The sequence below is a fragment of the Fukomys damarensis genome, unplaced genomic scaffold (assembly GCF_012274545.1).
Source record: "Fukomys damarensis isolate Sample0158 unplaced genomic scaffold, DMR_v1.0_HiC HiC_scaffold_29, whole genome shotgun sequence".
NCBI lineage: Eukaryota > Metazoa > Chordata > Mammalia > Rodentia > Bathyergidae > Fukomys > Fukomys damarensis.
The window spans coordinates 32,709,155-32,726,929 of record NW_022900941.1 but is presented as its reverse complement, the minus strand read 5'-3'; the positions used below and the strand labels follow the sequence as shown (position 1 = coordinate 32,726,929).

Genomic DNA, 17,775 nt, shown 5'->3' with positions numbered 1-17,775 from the left:
GTGGGGCAGCACTTTCTTGTCCTCATTGTTTAGTTTTCTGCACTTAGTTTTGTTGGACTTCTTGCACCAGGGCTGTTGTGATTCATGTGGCTTTTTCGTGTTCACACTCAGCCCATCCAAACTTTCTTCTCTGGTTTGAATGTTATATTTCATTGGATTCTGCACGCAAACTTAAGTCACATTGTCGTTTCAGTTGTGACTTTTCCCAGGATGAATCCATAGGACTGGGGAGTATTTTTTACATTCCCGGGGAGTAGGATTGCCAGATAAAACACTGCCTCATTATATTTATACAAAAACATTCTTTGTTATTTACCTGAAATGTGAGTTCATCTGGGTGTGCTACATTTTCATTTGCTAAATTTGTTCAGAGAGGTCTCTAACAATGTATACCTCTTACATACTTGAGTCCTGAATAAGACTGAGAAATAAAACAAAGGAGACAAAACAAGAAGCCAAAAATCTCATTTTTTTAAACCAAAAAAGTTTGTTTAAAGGACACATTTGTATGAGAGCCTCACTCACTGAACCTCAGTCAGTTTCCCTACTCAAGTACAGGCTGCAGGAAGCAGGTGACCCTCCTAACGCCCACCCTGAAGCTCTGCTGAGAGACAGAAGGCCACTAGACTGGTTCTTAGAGGGAGAGAAGGGGAGGCTTGGGCTGAGCCTGCCCACTAATCCCATCCATGCCAACAAGATAACTCAGGAAATCACTGTATATCTCTAGGACAGAAAAAGACCAGAGTTAAGACAACTTAACTTCTATTTTATAGAAAGGAAACTTTAAGCGTACACAAGACATATTCTCCATCAATAACACTGACTCCTGATTTTTTAAACACGTTTTACTAATATAATATAGTCAAAGATTAGAATCCTAAAGTTGAGATCATAGTCATTAACTGGGCTTTAATTATATTTTTTAAATGTTTGCTTTGTTTTTGAAACATTGTAACATAGTACATAACTCTAAACATTTAAGTAATAAATGAATGAACGTATATTTTATTAAAAATGAATAATATTAAATGTACTATTCTGCCAGTTTTCATTTAGCAATATGTATGGATGATAATTTGTCTTTCAGTCCATATTACTAGATGACATTAATCTATATTGATATCTATATCATACTGGTCTACAAGTTGTACAAATCCATAATTTTATAGAATAGATTAACATATCAATCTGTATTAATATCCATTGATATATATCACTTGTTTCTAATATTATATAGTTTTTTGTAAGATAGGACATACTTTATGGTTCTTCTCTATTGCTAGAAATATACATATATTGTCTCCAGTTCCTATCCTTTAAAAGTTATATGGGTTAAGTCACTTGATAATCTCCAGATTGTTGCTGTCAGATCTTTTCCTTTAACTCTTTGACTCCCTTTCTGTAGACTCTGTATAAACTTGCCAATGAGGAAGCAAAGCAGAAAGGCTATGACCTGCGAGTTGATGCTATCCCAATCGTGGCAGCCAAGGCCTCCAGAGACATCGCCAGTGATGTGAGTAGCAACGGTGGATGTTTATGTGGATGGATGGATGGATGGATGGATGGATGGATGAAGGGAAAGCGCATTATTGTGACGGGGGAATGCATGCAGAGGCCAATTGCAGCCCATTGATTGACAATTATTTTATTTAGTAAAAAAAATTTTTCATTTAAAAAATACTTTTTTTAACTCATAAGAGATTAATATCTGGGTACTTTGGGAGACCTTTGGGAATCCTAAACTTTGGTATGAAGTTGAATGAGAATTTACCAATTTTTAATTTACAATTATGACAAATTCTTCATATCTGGAGCATGTAGCCCTCACAGAAATTTTAAAGGTACTAGAAAAATAGGAACTTGGTTACTTGGATTGGTCCAACCTCAGCTAAAGACCTGGCAGAACCCAAACTATGAAATTCTACCTTTCCTCAAACCTGCTCTTCATTTTTGTTGAAGATTACCTTCGGTGCTTCCTACTGAGTTCCTTTTAAATGAACATAGAGATCCAAAACAAAGAATGGTGAACCTGGTTGCTCTTTCTGCTTTCTCTGAAGAAAGTGGTTCCTTTGATAGAGAAATTAGACTTCTGAAAGTATACAATAGGATTTGTATGATGTTCTTGCCTAAATCATAGAGAAAATATCTGGAACCAGCCCTTATATGACCAATGAAATGTTTTCTTACTTATTTATAGTTCACTTTATCATTGAGGAATCCCAGACAACCTCAGCCAAATTTGAACTTCTTGTGAGATAGAGACAAAGTCTGTCCTGTCAGGGTATCAGGTGACCCACGAAAGTCATCAGAGCTAGATTTGGGAGGGACAGTAGGTGATTAGGATGAGGTGGAAATGGTATCTTCACACACATGAATACCATTTTTAAATTCACATGTAAGATTTGTAGGTTAGTGTCTTCACCAGTCCAACATGAAGAAGAGGCAGTGTACAATGCTGATTAATATGAAAAGGTTTGCTGCCTTTATTTCCAGAGACTTAACGTCTGCAGACCAAAGGATTATGTGGTTTGGTCTGTCTTCCCATTAAACTATTGCTGTGATGTCTAATCAGATTTTAATACAAGGAGACAAGTTAATATTCAGAAACTGCATTTTTCAAACAACACACTTTTAAATTGCAAAGACTCTTCACCATTTCTCTTTATTTTAATTATTAAACACTTCCCTTTCATTTCAGTACAAATACAAAGATGGATACCGCAAGCAATTGGGCCATCATATTGGAGCACGCAACATTGAGGATGACCCCAAGATGATGTGGTCCATGCATGTGGCCAAGATCCAGAGTGACAGGGAGTACAAGAAGGACTTTGAGAAGTGGAAGACCAAGTACAGCAGCCCAGTGGACATGCTGGGGTTGGTGCTGGCCAAGAAGTGCCAGACCCTCGTAAGTGACATAGACTACAAGCACCACCTGCACCAGTGGACGTGTCTGCCCGACCAGAACGATGTCATCCATGCTCGGCAGGCCTATGACCTCCAGAGCGATGTGAGTACTGAGCTCTGTGGTAACCAAGCTTATGGTGGCAATACATAGTAACACCTGGGCAATGGTCTTGAACTAGATAGGACCTCCAGAAAGATGATGTCTCTGGTCTCCATTGCTAATTTTTAAAAAATATCCTTTACTTTTTAAAAAGAGAGAACCTAATAATACCATGAGCCTTCATATTTTATTTTTTAATTTTTTCCATTACGTTTATTGGTACATTTTAGGTATACAGTACAATTATATTCATCATTGGGATCTTGTTCCTTTAAATGATATATTTTGGTTCTTATTTTTTCCCCATCCCCTACTCTTCCTTCACCCCTCCAGCCTTTCGTATTTACAAAGACTTTGTTTCCATGTTTTTCCATTTCTCATATTTTTTTCTTTTCCCTCCTTTCCTTTCCTGAACTCCTCCCACTTCCTCTACTCCTTTAGACATTTTCTTCCTATTTCACAAAATCAATTATACATTTCACCCTCATTTACAATTTTAGTTTTTCACACCAGAGAAAATATTTGATATTTACACATGTGTCCTATTAATTTCAGCTAGAGTATGGCCTCAATATGCATGCACTTAGCTATAAATGTCTCTAGTTTCTCATTCTTTATGGCTGAGTAGTACTCCATTTTATTAAAAAAAATACATCTTTATCCAGTCTTGAGTTGGTGGGCAATTGGGCGGTTTCGAAGTTTTAACTATTGCAAACTGTGCTGCTATAAACATGGATTGCGCATATCACTGAGGTACGATTCTTTTAATTCTTTTGGGAAGATACCCAGCAGAGGAATAGCTGAGTCAAATGTGACTTCTAATCCTAGTTGTTAAAGGTATATCAATATTGATTTCCATAGTGGTTGCACCAGTCTGCACTCCCACCAACGATGAAGAAGGGTTCCTTTCTCCCCACAACCCCACCAACATTTATTATTGGTTGATTTCTTGATAGCAGCCATTCTTTGTGGGGTGAGGTAAAATCTCAGCGTTGTTTGCATCTGCATCTCTCAAATGACCTGTGATGTTGAACATTTTTTCATAGGTTTATTTGCTCTGTTACTTTTTTCTTTTTCTCAGAAATGTCTGTTCATTTCAGATGCCCATTTTTGGATTGGGTCTTCATATTGGGGGGAGGTCTGATTTTTTTGAGTTCTTTATAGACCATTGTCTGAGGAACAACTGTTGAAAGTTTAGCTCTGTTGGTGGTTTCTCTTGCAGTGTAGAAACTTTTTAAAAAGATGAGATCCCTGTTGTTGATTCTTTGTGCTTGTTCTTGTGCTACTGTGGATTTGTTCAGAAAGTCTTTTCCAATGCCAATGTATTTGAGAATTGTACCTAACTTATCTTCCAGCAAGTGTAGTGTCTCTGTTTAATAATTATATCTTTAATCCACTTGGACTTTAGTTCAGTTTATAATGAATGAAAAGCGTCTAGCTTTAATCTTTGGCAGGTTGAAATCCAGTTTTTCCAACACATTTATTAAAGAGGCTTTCTTTCCTCTAGCGAGGATGGTTGGCTCCTTTGTCAAAGATGAGGTAGCTAAGTGTGTCTAGAGTTGTTTCTGCATCCTCAGATCTATTCCACTGATCCTCAGGTCTGTTTCTTTGCCAGTACCATGCTTTTGTTTTTATCACAGTGACTTTGTAGTATAGCCTTAAGTTGGGAATTGTGATACCCACTGCCATTTCTCTGTTGCCTAGAATTGCTTTTGCTATCCTTAGCCTTCATATTTCAGAAGACATAGGCACTCCTTTTCCAAAGTTTTCCAGTCTTCATTTTTGAAATTGTGCCATAGGAACTCCAGTATTATTGGCTTTTGTGTTTGATCTCATCAGAATGTTTATAAATCTGATCTGCAATGGCTGAGAGGCATCGGCTGGGTCCCCATCGGGTCAGTGGATGTGGTCAAGTGCAAGAGAGCTGCAGAGATCCTGAGTGATAACATCTACCGCCAGCCTCCAGACAAGCTGAAGTTTACCAGCGTGCCCGATTCTCTGGAACAGGTGCTGGCCAAGAGCAATGCCCTCAACATGAACAAGGTGAGCCCCAGCTACCTCAAATGTTCCAAGATGTCCAGGGATGTTGTTATACTTTAATGACCAGCGGATTCAAAATTATTCGTACAGGTGTCGGGTTACATTTTCTCCTTAAGGTTTATACTTGAAATCTTCTAAATGATTTATATTATTTTCAGTTTTACTATTAACCATTGGTAATACCCAAATCTCCAGTGGACTGTCTTGTATCCAAATCTGATTATTTTTCCTAATTAGGTCAATAATAACTCCTTTAATTTAACCTTTTGTATTTTTATCTCAAATGTTTTTCAGTCAAACATGTTACCTTCTTTTATAGCGTTTGTATACAGAGGCCTGGGACAAAGACAAGACTCAAATTCATATGATGCCTGATACATTGCGCATATCACTGAGGTACGATTCTTTTAATTCTTTTGGGAAGATACCCAGCAGAGGAATAGCTGAGTCAAATGTGACTTCTAATCCTAGTTGTTAAAGGTATATCAATATTGATTTCCATAGTGGTTGCACCAGTCTGCACTCCCACCAACAATGAAGAGAAGGGTTCCTTTCTCCCCACAACCCTGCCGCATTTATTATTGGTTGATTTCTTGATAGCAGCCATTCTTTGTGGGGTGAGGTAGAATCTCAGCGTTGTTTGCATCTGCATCTCTCAAATGACCTGTGATGTTGAACATTTTTTCATAGGTTTATTTGCTCTGTTACTTTTTTCTTTTTCTCAGAAATGTCTGTTCATTTCAGATGCCCATTTTTGGATTGGGTCTTCATATTGGGGGGAGGTCTGATTTTTTTGAGTTCTTTATAGACCATTGTCTGAGGAACAACTGTTGAAAGTTTAGCTCTGTTGGTGGTTTCTCTTGCAGTGTAGAAACTTTTTAAAAAGATGAGATCCCTGTTGTTGATTCTTTGTGCTTGTTCTTGTGCTACTGTGGATTTGTTCAGAAAGTCTTTTTTGGATGTGGTCAAGTGCAAGAGAGCTGCAGAGATCCTGAGTGATAACATCTACCGCCAGCCTCCAGACAAGCTGAAGTTTACCAGCGTGCCCGATTCTCTGGAACAGGTGCTGGCCAAGAGCAATGCCCTCAACATGAACAAGGTGAGCCCCAGCTACCTCAAATGTTCCAAGATGTCCAGGGATGTTGTTATACTTTAATGACCAGCGGATTCAAAATTATTCGTACAGGTGTCGGGTTACATTTTCTCCTTAAGGTTTATACTTGAAATCTTCTAAATGATTTATATTATTTTCAGTTTTACTATTAACCATTGGCAATACCCAAATCTCCAGTGGACTGTCTTGTATCCAAATCTGATTATTTTTCCTAATTAGGTCAATAATAACTCCTTTAATTTAACCTTTTGTATTTTTATCTCAAATGTTTTTCAGTCAAACATGTTACCTTCTTTTATAGCGTTTGTATACAGAGGCCTGGGACAAAGACAAGACTCAAATTCATATGATGCCTGATACACCGGAGATCATGTTGGCAAGGCAGAACAAAATCAACTACAGTGAGGTAGGGGTGAAAACTGTGGGGCAGCACTTTCTTGTCCTCATTGTTTAGTTTTCTGCACTTAGTTTTGTTGGACTTCTTGCACCAGGGCTGTTGTGATTCATGTGGCTTTTTCGTGTTCACACTCAGCCCATCCAAACTTTCTTCTCTGGTTTGAATGTTATATTTCATTGGATTCTGCACGCAAACTTAAGTCACATTGTCGTTTCAGTTGTGACTTTTCCCAGGATGAATCCATAGGACTGGGGAGTATTTTTTACATTCCCGGGGAGTAGGATTGCCAGATAAAACACTGCCTCATTATATTTATACAAAAACATTCTTTGTTATTTACCTGAAATGTGAGTTCATCTGGGTGTGCTACATTTTCATTTGCTAAATTTGTTCAGAGAGGTCTCTAACAATGTATACCTCTTACATACTTGAGTCCTGAATAAGACTGAGAAATAAAACAAAGGAGACAAAACAAGAAGCCAAAAATCTCATTTTTTTAAACCAAAAAAGTTTGTTTAAAGGACACATTTGTATGAGAGCCTCACTCACTGAACCTCAGTCAGTTTCCCTACTCAAGTACAGGCTGCAGGAAGCAGGTGACCCTCCTAACGCCCACCCTGAAGCTCTGCTGAGAGACAGAAGGCCACTAGACTGGTTCTTAGAGGGAGAGAAGGGGAGGCTTGGGCTGAGCCTGCCCACTAATCCCATCCATGCCAACAAGATAACTCAGGAAATCACTGTATATCTCTAGGACAGAAAAAGACCAGAGTTAAGACAACTTAACTTCTATTTTATAGAAAGGAAACTTTAAGCGTACACAAGACATATTCTCCATCAATAACACTGACTCCTGATTTTTTAAACACGTTTTACTAATATAATATAGTCAAAGATTAGAATCCTAAAGTTGAGATCATAGTCATTAACTGGGCTTTAATTATATTTTTTAAATGTTTGCTTTGTTTTTGAAACATTGTAACATAGTACATAACTCTAAACATTTAAGTAATAAATGAATGAACGTATATTTTATTAAAAATGAATAATATTAAATGTACTATTCTGCCAGTTTTCATTTAGCAATATGTATGGATGATAATTTGTCTTTCAGTCCATATTACTAGATGACATTAATCTATATTGATATCTATATCATACTGGTCTACAAGTTGTACAAATCCATAATTTTATAGAATAGATTAACATATCAATCTGTATTAATATCCATTGATATATATCACTTGTTTCTAATATTATATAGTTTTTTGTAAGATAGGACATACTTTATGGTTCTTCTCTATTGCTAGAAATATATATATATTGTCTCCAGTTCCTATCCTTTAAAAGTTATATGGGTTAAGTCACTTGATAATCTCCAGATTGTTGCTGTCAGATCTTTTCCTTTAACTCTTTGACTCCCTTTCTGTAGACTCTGTATAAACTTGCCAATGAGGAAGCAAAGCAGAAAGGCTATGACCTGCGAGTTGATGCTATCCCAATCGTGGCAGCCAAGGCCTCCAGAGACATCGCCAGTGATGTGAGTAGCAACGGTGGATGTTTATGTGGATGGATGGATGGATGGATGGATGGATGGATGAAGGGAAAGCGCATTATTGTGACGGGGGAATGCATGCAGAGGCCAATTGCAGCCCATTGATTGACAATTATTTTATTTAGTAAAAAAAATTTTTCATTTAAAAAATACTTTTTTTAACTCATAAGAGATTAATATCTGGGTACTTTGGGAGACCTTTGGGAATCCTAAACTTTGGTATGAAGTTGAATGAGAATTTACCAATTTTTAATTTACAATTATGACAAATTCTTCATATCTGGAGCATGTAGCCCTCACAGAAATTTTAAAGGTACTAGAAAAATAGGAACTTGGTTACTTGGATTGGTCCAACCTCAGCTAAAGACCTGGCAGAACCCAAACTAGGAATTTCTACCTTTCCTCAAACCTGCTCTTCATTTTTGTTGAAGATTACCTTCGGTGCTTCCTACTGAGTTCCTTTTAAATGAACATAGAGATCCAAAACAAAGAATGGTGAACCTGGTTGCTCTTTCTGCTTTCTCTGAAGAAAGTGGCTCCTTTGATAGAGAAATTAGACTTCTGAAAATATACAATAGGATTTGTATGATGTTCTTGCCTAAATCATAGAGAAAATATCTGGAACCAGCCCTTATATGACCAATGAAATGTTTTCTTACTTATTTATAGTTCACTTTATCATTGAGGAATCCCAGACAACCTCAGCCAAATTTGATCTTCCTGTGAGATAGAGACAAAGTCTGTCCTGTCAGGGTATCAGGTGACCCACGAAAGTCATCAGAGCTAGATTTGGGAGGGACAGTAGGTGATTAGGATGAGGTGGAAATGGTATCTTCACACACATGAATACCATCTTAAAATTCACATGTAAGATTTGTAGGTTAGTGTCTTCACCAGTCCAACATGAAGAAGAGGCAGTGTACAATGCTGATTAATTTGAAAAGGTTTGCTGCCTTTATTTCCAGAGACTTAATGTCTGCAGACCAAAGGATTATGTGGTTTGGTCTGTCTTCCCATTAAACTATTGCTGTGAGGTCTAATCAGATTTTAATACAAGGAGACAAGTTAATATTCAGAAACTGCATTTTTCTGCAAGAATTAGGAAATTTTCTGACAACACAGTTTTAAATTGCAAAGACTCTTCACCATTTCTCTTTATTTTAATTATTAAACACTTTCCGTTCAGTACAAATACAAAGATGGATACCGCAAACAATTGGGCCATCATATTGGAGCACGCAACATTGAGGATGACCCCAAAATGATGTGGTCCATCCATGCGGCCAAGATCCAGAGTGACAGGGAGTACAAGAAGGACTTTGAGAAGTGGAAGACCAAGTACAGCAGCCCAGTGGACATGCTGGGGTTGGTGCTGGCCAAGAAGTGCCAGACCCTCGTAAGTGACATAGACTACAAGCACCACCTGCACCAGTGGACGTGTCTGCCCGACCAGAACGATGTCATCCATGCTCGGCAGGCCTATGACCTCCAGAGCGATGTGAGTACTGAGCTCTGTGGTAACCATGCTTATGGTGGCAATACATAGTAACACCTGGGCAATGGTCTTGAACTAGATAGGACCTCCAGAAAGATGATGTCTCTGGTCTCCATTGCTAATTTTTAAAAAATATCCTTTACTTTTTAAAAAGAGAGAACCTAATAATACCATGAGCCTTCATATTTTATTTTTTAATTTTTTCCATTAAGTTTATTGGTACATTTTAGGTATACAGTACAATTATATTCATCATTGGGATCTTGTTCCTTTAAATGATATATTTTGGTTCTTATTTTTTCCCCATCCCCTACTCTTCCTTCACCCCCTCCAGCCTTTCGTATTTACAAAGACTTTGTTTCCATGTTTTTCCATTTCTCATATTTTTTTCTTTTCCCTCCTTTCCTTTCCTGAACTCCTCCCACTTCCTCTACTCCTTTAGACATTTTCTTCCTATTTCACAAAATCAATTATACATTTCACCCTCATTTACAATTTTAGTTTTTCACACCAGAGAAAATATTTGATATTTACACATGTGTCCTATTAATTTCAGCTAGAGTATGGCCTCAATATGCATGCACTTAGCTATAAATGTCTCTAGTTTCTCATTCTTTATGGCTGAGTAGTACTCCATTTTATTAAAAAAATATACATCTTTCTCCAGTCTTGAGTTGATGGGCAATTGGGCGGTTTCGAAGTTTTAACTATTGCAAACTGTGCTGCTATAAACATGGATGTGCGCATATCACTGAGGTACGATTCTTTTAATTCTTTTGGGAAGATACCCAGCAGAGGAATAGCTGAGTCAAATGTGACTTCCAATCCTAGTTGTTAAAGGTATATCAATATTGATTTCCATAGTGGTTGCACCAGTCTGCACTCCCACCAACGATGAAGAAGGGTTCCTTTCTCCCCACAACCCCACCAACATTTATTATTGGTTGATTTCTTGATAGCAGCCATTCTTTGTGGGGTGAGGTAATTTTATTTGCTCTGTTACTTTTTTCTTTTTCTCAGAAATGTCTGTTCATTTCAGATGCCCATTTTTGGATTGGGTCTTCATATTGGGGGGAGGTCTGATTTTTTTGAGTTCTTTATAGACCATTGTCTGAGGAACAACTGTTGAAAGTTTAGCTCTGTTGGTGGTTTCTCTTGCAGTGTAGAAACTTTTTAAAAAGATGAGATCCCTGTTGTTGATTCTTTGTGCTTGTTCTTGTGCTACTGTGGATTTGTTCAGAAAGTCTTTTCCAATGCCAATGTATTTGAGAATTGTACCTAACTTATCTTCCAGCAAGTGTAGTGTCTCTGTTTAATAATTATATCTTTAATCCACTTGGACTTTAGTTCAGTTTATAATGAATGAAAAGCGTCTAGCTTTAATCTTTGGCAGGTTGAAATCCAGTTTTTCCAACACATTTATTAAAGAGGCTTTCTTTCCTCTAGCGAGGATGGTTGGCTCCTTTGTCAAAGATGAGGTAGCTAAGTGTGTCTAGAGTTGTTTCTGCATCCTCAGATCTATTCCACTGATCCTCAGGTCTGTTTCTTTGCCAGTACCATGCTTTTGTTTTTATCACAGTGACTTTGTAGTATAGCCTTAAGTTGGGAATTGTGATACCCACTGCCATTTCTCTGTTGCCTAGAATTGCTTTTGCTATCCTTAGCCTTCATATTTCAGAAGACATAGGCACTCCTTTTCCAAAGTTTTCCAGTCTTCATTTTTGAAATTGTGCCATAGGAACTCCAGTATTATTGGCTTTTGTGTTTGATCTCATCAGAATGTTTATAAATCTGATCTGCAATGGCTGAGAGGCATCGGCTGGGTCCCCATCGGGTCAGTGGATGTGGTCAAGTGCAAGAGAGCTGCAGAGATCCTGAGTGATAACATCTACCGCCAGCCTCCAGACAAGCTGAAGTTTACCAGCGTGCCCGATTCTCTGGAACAGGTGCTGGCCAAGAGCAATGCCCTCAACATGAACAAGGTGAGCCTGAACTTGAGGGAAAATAAAACAGTATTATGTGCTATTTAAAAGGCCTATGAATAATTACTTTAGTCTTTTTTTTGGTTTATGCAATTAAATGTTTATCCATTTATTGCAGTATAGAAATTTGATTTAATTCTGTCTTCCTTTGTGTAAGAATTCTAAGTATTTATGGAGAATTTCTGCCTTGATTTGCTTTATGAAATAGCCAGATCAGAATGGACAGCTGGCAAAGTACACTGGTACATGTCTCTAATGCCAGCACTTGGGACGCTGAAGAAGGTGGATCCAGTCTCACCTTTGAAAATTATTGAGACCTTTTCTCATGAGAATGTAGCTCAGTGGTGAAGCACCCCTGTATTTGATCCCTAGCCCCTCCCCCAAAAAAGATTAGGACATTACTTTTGGGTCAGATTATCTGAAATCTGTGAGAGTTACACATTTTTTTGGTGTCAAGCTGGGTTTGTTTGTTTGTTTGTTTGTTTTTGCTTGCTACCTATCTGGTTAAGCACAGAACAAGTAAAACATAGTGTTTATAATATTTATTAAAAGGAAATACGGAGATGGCATCTCCAAATATAATCTAGAGTTAATCAGTAGCATCTAGTAAACAAAGCCATAGGAAATAGTTGTTAATATTATCACAATACACATATGAGTATGTATATTTGCTTGGGAAATAATTGTGCCTTTTTTTAACTGGGACGTGGGTAAAATGGTAACATAAGTACATTTGGTACCATAAACATTTTTTCTTTTTATATGTTAGTGTACATCTATATTTAGTTACAGTGAATAGCCTATAAAATCAAAGAAGTTGAAAACAGTTTTCATAGACAGTACACAGTGCACAGAGCAAGGAGGAGGGCTTTCCATTTTCTCATGATCTTTTCATTGAAAACTCCTGCTTATAAAAGTTATGTTTTTCTGATCATTAACCTTTTATCTTTCACAGCGCTTGTACACAGAAGCCTGGGACAAAGACAAGACCCAAATCCATATTATGCCTGATACACCTGAAATTATGTTGGCAAGACAAAATAAAATAAATTATAGTGTGGTAAGACCAGCTGTTTTATTTTCTTCCTCTGGTCACACTGATTTTTGGTGATGTAGAAACATTAGAATTATGGATTTAATTTTCATGTAAGCCAAGTAGATTAGTTTTGGTTTTTATATTCTTTATCCTTCCTTGAATAGACATATCATTATATTAAAAATAAGTAGATAGAAAGATAAACACAAAAATTTTCCATGTCAGTTGAGAAAAACGCCCTTGCTACCAGTGATTCATGACTGAAACATATTATAACTTAATTAAAAATGAAAAATAATTTTAAAAAATCAAATAGTTATTGCTGTTTTTCAAATTAGGATTTGTTTCAAAATTTGTTCTGCATATTTGTTTTCTTCACTTACCTTATCTGTAAAATGGGATAAAAATCCCTATCTTGAAAACTTCCGTGATGATGAAATGAGGTAAAATATATGTAACGTGCCTACTGTGGAGCCTGGTACAAAACAGCTGCTTAATAGATCTTAATTTATTTCATTTGTCCACAAGTCACCATCAAAATTAGATGGATTTAATATTTACAAAAATTGCAATGAGAATTCTAGAATTTACTCACTTCAAAATTGCCTGAGGCCAGTACAGTTGTCTTTTATAAACTACTTCAGGTCTGCAATCCAGAAATTTCCTGAATAAATAGCTTCATGCTGAATTGCTTTTGTCCATATCTGGCTGATTCAGGAATACCAATTTCTTATATGTTCATGAATATTTATTTTTTAAAAAGAAAGGAATAATTTTCTTCAGTTTGAAAACACCAGGAAATTTGAATAGTGATTCTCAAAACTTGACTGTTTATTATTTTATCCATATTATTTACTTTTGCCCAAAATACAATGTAGTCCTAAAGAAGAGGAACACTTATTTCAAATAATCATGATAAATACAATGAAGCAGAAGTGATTTTGCTCTCTCCAGAATTATAAAACAGCCCAGAGGGCCAGGCTGAATGTTTGGTCTTGGCTTTAGTCACTTGTGAATGCGCAAGTCTCCTGGCCCCAGAGCGCCTCTGTTGGATTAGGTTCTCTCAGAAGATTTGTTTTAACCTAAAGCAGATGGAATGGGTTTCTTTCCCAGCTTGTGATGAAGCTTATAACCTCCCTTTTGTTTATCTGAGGTGAAGTGAGATAGATTTTCTTTTCAAACTGCTGAGAGGCTATCAAGGTGTTTTTTAAATCCAGAAACTTTCAGCTATATTTACTTTCTTTAAAATTGTAAGATTATGTTAATTCCCTCAGAACTGTTTTCTGAAAATTAGATTTCAGAATAACTTATTTGAATTTCTTCTCAAGCCATTAGCAATGGTTTATTCCATTCTTCCCTCCACAAATGTAAAAGAAACAAGCACATCTTTTTTTTTTTCTCTTAGATTCTCATTTAGTTAGTCCAGGGCTCTCTTGGGTAAGAGAGCCAAAACAAAACAAAACACCAAGCTAACTTTAAAACAGACCCTTGGTGATAATGAAACTTGTTTTCTTTGAAGCACTGTATCTTTGCAAATGATGGAAGAATTAAATTTGTTTGGCCTGAAGCAATGAGATAAATCAAGCACAATTTTTCCCACTTATACTATGTAGACATATTCAAGCAGTTACTCTACAATGGAAAATATAATACATGAAGTATTTAATTCTTCAGTTATAAGAAACATTTGTAGAAATATTTTTAAAAAAAGAAACCCTTTGAATTTTATCTCAAAGATATTGTTTATTATATTTACTTTAGCTTTTCCTTACAAAAATCTCATCTTAAAAAGAATATGAACTGTAATATCTTAACAATCCAAGTTACACATTTTCAATAACACTTTTCTAAGATTCTTAAGTAATTTGAATATTAATACTTCTGCATCATATTTAAAATTCAGATGTTAGGCCAGTGTTCTTAATCTAATTTGAGAATGGGACATAATAATAATAAAACAATTAACTTTAATTATTTCGAGCCGGGAGTGGTGGCGCATGCCTGTAATCCCAGCACTTGGGAGGCTGAGGCAGGAGGATCGCTGTGAGTTCAAAACCAGCCTGGGCTACATAGTGAGTTCCAGGTCAGTCTCAACTACATAGTGAGACCCTGTCTCAAAAAACAAAAAACAAACAAACAAAAAAAAACTTTAATTATTTCTATATACTTCTAAAGAATTTTTCCTTACAGTTAAGATTGTGTCTTTACATAGCCTCAACAATGAAAAGTTCACCAAACAGTATAAGATAGAAGAAGGATAAAGCCTTAAGAAATTATGGAATATTGTTTTTCCCTTTAAAACCATAAGTGATTTCTACATCCTTTCCAGAACTACCTACTGATACTATGTCTGCTTTAACCAACTCAATAAATTTCTTACTAGAAGAAAGTAAAAACAAATTAAAGATTAAAATATTAAGCTGTAGCCAGGCGTGGTAGCTCACGCCTGTAATCCTAGCACTCGGGAGGCTGAGGCAGGAGGATCGCTGTGAGTTCGAGACCAGCCTGGGCTACATTGTGAGTTCCAGTTCAGTCTCAACTACATAGTGAGACCCTGTCTCAAAAAACAAACAAAAAACAAAACAAAACAAAAAAATTAAGCTGTACACTTATTTAATTACAAATCATGTAAAGTAAATCATATAACATACCTGACTGTTGTGCAGACTCTACCTGAAAATGACCCTGCCCTCTAAAGCGATGCTCCATCTCCTCTTTCATAGTCACTCTTCTTTCTCTTCAAAATAAGAAAGGCAAAGTTTAAAGGTGGAGAAACTAGACAAAAAAAAGTAACTTGTGCTCTTGAATTATCGATAGAAAAATTACTGTTACAAAGAATATTACTGGGACATTTGGTGAAATTTGAATAATCATTGTATATTAGACGATAATATTGCATTAATATTAAATTTCTGATACTTGATAATTATATTGGGATTAAGCAAAACTATTTATAGGAGATAAATGATGAAACATTTAAAGGTGAAGTTCATGATATATATAATTTTCTCTTAATTGGTTCAATAATTAAAAATAACAATAAGAAAAATATGCACACAATGTATACTCATACACATGTAAACAGAAACAGTTCCAATATGGCAAAAGTTTGAATCAATTGGTTATTTAAGTGTTCATTGTACCATTCTGACAACTTTTATGTATGTTCAATTTTTCAAAATAAGGGAAATATACATTTTAAAAGATTAAAAAATACATTAAAATCTTTTGAATAAATGTAATTATATGTAAAGATTTTACTTGTAAAAGAAGAAAAGAGAATTCCTGGCCCAGTAATTACTGTGACACCAATTTGAAGCATTTAAACAACTCTGGACAGGCATGATGGCCTGTAATCCCAGCACTGTGGAAGGCTAAGACAGGAGGTTTGCAAGATCAAGCCCCACCTGGAGTATTTAGTGATTTAGTAAGACCCTGTCTCAAAATTTTAAAAAGGTCTGAGGATTTATCTTAGTGCAAAGGCCCTGGGTTCTACCTCTATTACTATAAGCAACAAACAAACACATGGTTGGGGATATACTTCAGTGAAAAGGTCCTAGGTTCAATCCCTAGCACTGAAGAGAGACAAATCTTTCAAATAAACAATTTAATTAATTAGTGCCCCCCATCACCAAAATCATTTTCAATCAAGGTACATGAGCTCCAGTAAGTCACAACAATCTCAATAAAAGGACAATACATTTTTACTTCTTATGTTTAAAAATTGCCAAAATGTATATTTTGTTTTGACTTATGAAATACCAACATTCGCAATTGTTTTAAGTTTCATGACATTTTAATTGAGTACAGAATTGGTTAAAATTCTTATAAACAAAGAAACAAAGACTAAAAAAGGCTGATAAAAGGAGAAAGCTAATCACTATTGCAATAGATGCTTTGTCTGATACATGTTTCCCAAGCTGCGCTCCATGGAACATCTGCACTTTGCCTTTCTGTGTGTGTCTGTAGGTGGTAGCTCTCAATTCAAAGGAAGAAACAAATAAATTTTTATCATCTTAGTTATTTTAACTCATAAATCTTTGGTACTTGCCATCTCACATCTGCAATTTCTAGCAATCAATACCAATAAAAGCAAGCAAATAAATATTGACAGGGAAATTCAGAAATAGCAGTTGACTCTTATTTCAATGCTATTTTGATTGTGGACATATTCCCTTACTGATAGTGTTATATATTAGTATGTGATTGCAATGGCTAATAGTAGAATTGTTCCTAAGTCAAATTTGGAGTTAAATAAATAAGTATTTCTAAGTTGTCTCATGAAAAAAGCAAGTTCTGAACAATCTAAACACATTTAGAAATATTGATTTAAAGTATAAAATGTGTAAGGATTTGTATAGTGAGTTATGATTTTAAAACTTGCTGAATATGAAATTTCTATTTAATTTGATAGTTTAGAAAAATAGAAAGTAAGAAGTGGTTCTTATGTACCAGCAAACTTCTATATCAAAATGTAGCCTGCCTTTGACAAAAATGTAGTTTTAGATTGAATGTGAGTTCTATGCCTAACAGCTACTACTTTTTTCCTCAGAGCCTCTATCGCCAGGCCATGGAAGAAGCCAAGAAAGAAGGCTATGACTTACGAAGTGATGCCATCCCCATTGTGGCTGCCAAGGCCTCTCGGGATATTGCCAGTGATGTAAGAGCTGATCTAGTCCTCGGATTGGTTACCCTCAGGCCAACCACATTCTCAGGGAATCACATTACTGGAATAGTGCCAGAAGTCCCCAGTCATTGTGCACCTTAATCACCTCCACTGGACAAACATAAATTTAGGCTGAGACAGGAGGAATAACCTAGATCGTAGTATCATCATACTGTCAAAAATCTACTATGGGATGTGTTTTCTCTCCCTCTTGTCTATTGGTCTTTGCTTAGTAGAAATGAATATGTCACATAAAGTCAGATGGGCATGTATTTAGATACTCCTAAAACCTCATGAGTTCTCCTTGGGATACACTCAAGGCAAAGATGACAGAAAAGAATTAGGCTTAACTGAGTTCATCACACAGGAAGCGGGGGCAGGCATTCGGTAACAGAAAGCCTAAAAGTCTCCTTGCTGTGAGGTCCACCGAATCAGTATTTCCTTACCCTCAAAAGTGACATCAGATTTGTAGCCATCTGAAAAATT

The 17,775-nt window shown here is 36.2% G+C and overlaps 1 protein-coding gene across 2 annotated transcripts in view; it reads left to right on the top strand.

Annotated features, from left to right (window-relative positions):
• Neb (nebulin) overlaps window positions 1–17,775 on the top strand; it is a 224,331-nt gene that overhangs the window by 103,114 nt on the left and 103,442 nt on the right. Inside the window, exons 73-81 of one of the 2 annotated variants that reach the window (XM_033757144.1) lie at window positions 1,406–1,513; window positions 2,699–3,010; window positions 4,847–5,050; window positions 6,463–6,567; window positions 7,988–8,095; window positions 9,297–9,608; window positions 11,384–11,587; window positions 12,543–12,647; window positions 17,176–17,283. In XM_033757144.1, coding sequence (XP_033613035.1) covers window positions 1,406–1,513; window positions 2,699–3,010; window positions 4,847–5,050; window positions 6,463–6,567; window positions 7,988–8,095; window positions 9,297–9,608; window positions 11,384–11,587; window positions 12,543–12,647; window positions 17,176–17,283 — 1,566 coding nt within the window. Of the gene's footprint in view, window positions 1–1,405; window positions 1,514–2,698; window positions 3,011–4,846; window positions 5,051–6,011; window positions 6,147–6,462; window positions 6,568–7,987; window positions 8,096–9,296; window positions 9,609–11,383; window positions 11,588–12,542; window positions 12,648–17,175; window positions 17,284–17,775 lie in introns of both variants that reach the window. The other variant, XM_033757143.1, reaches the window with a different exon arrangement.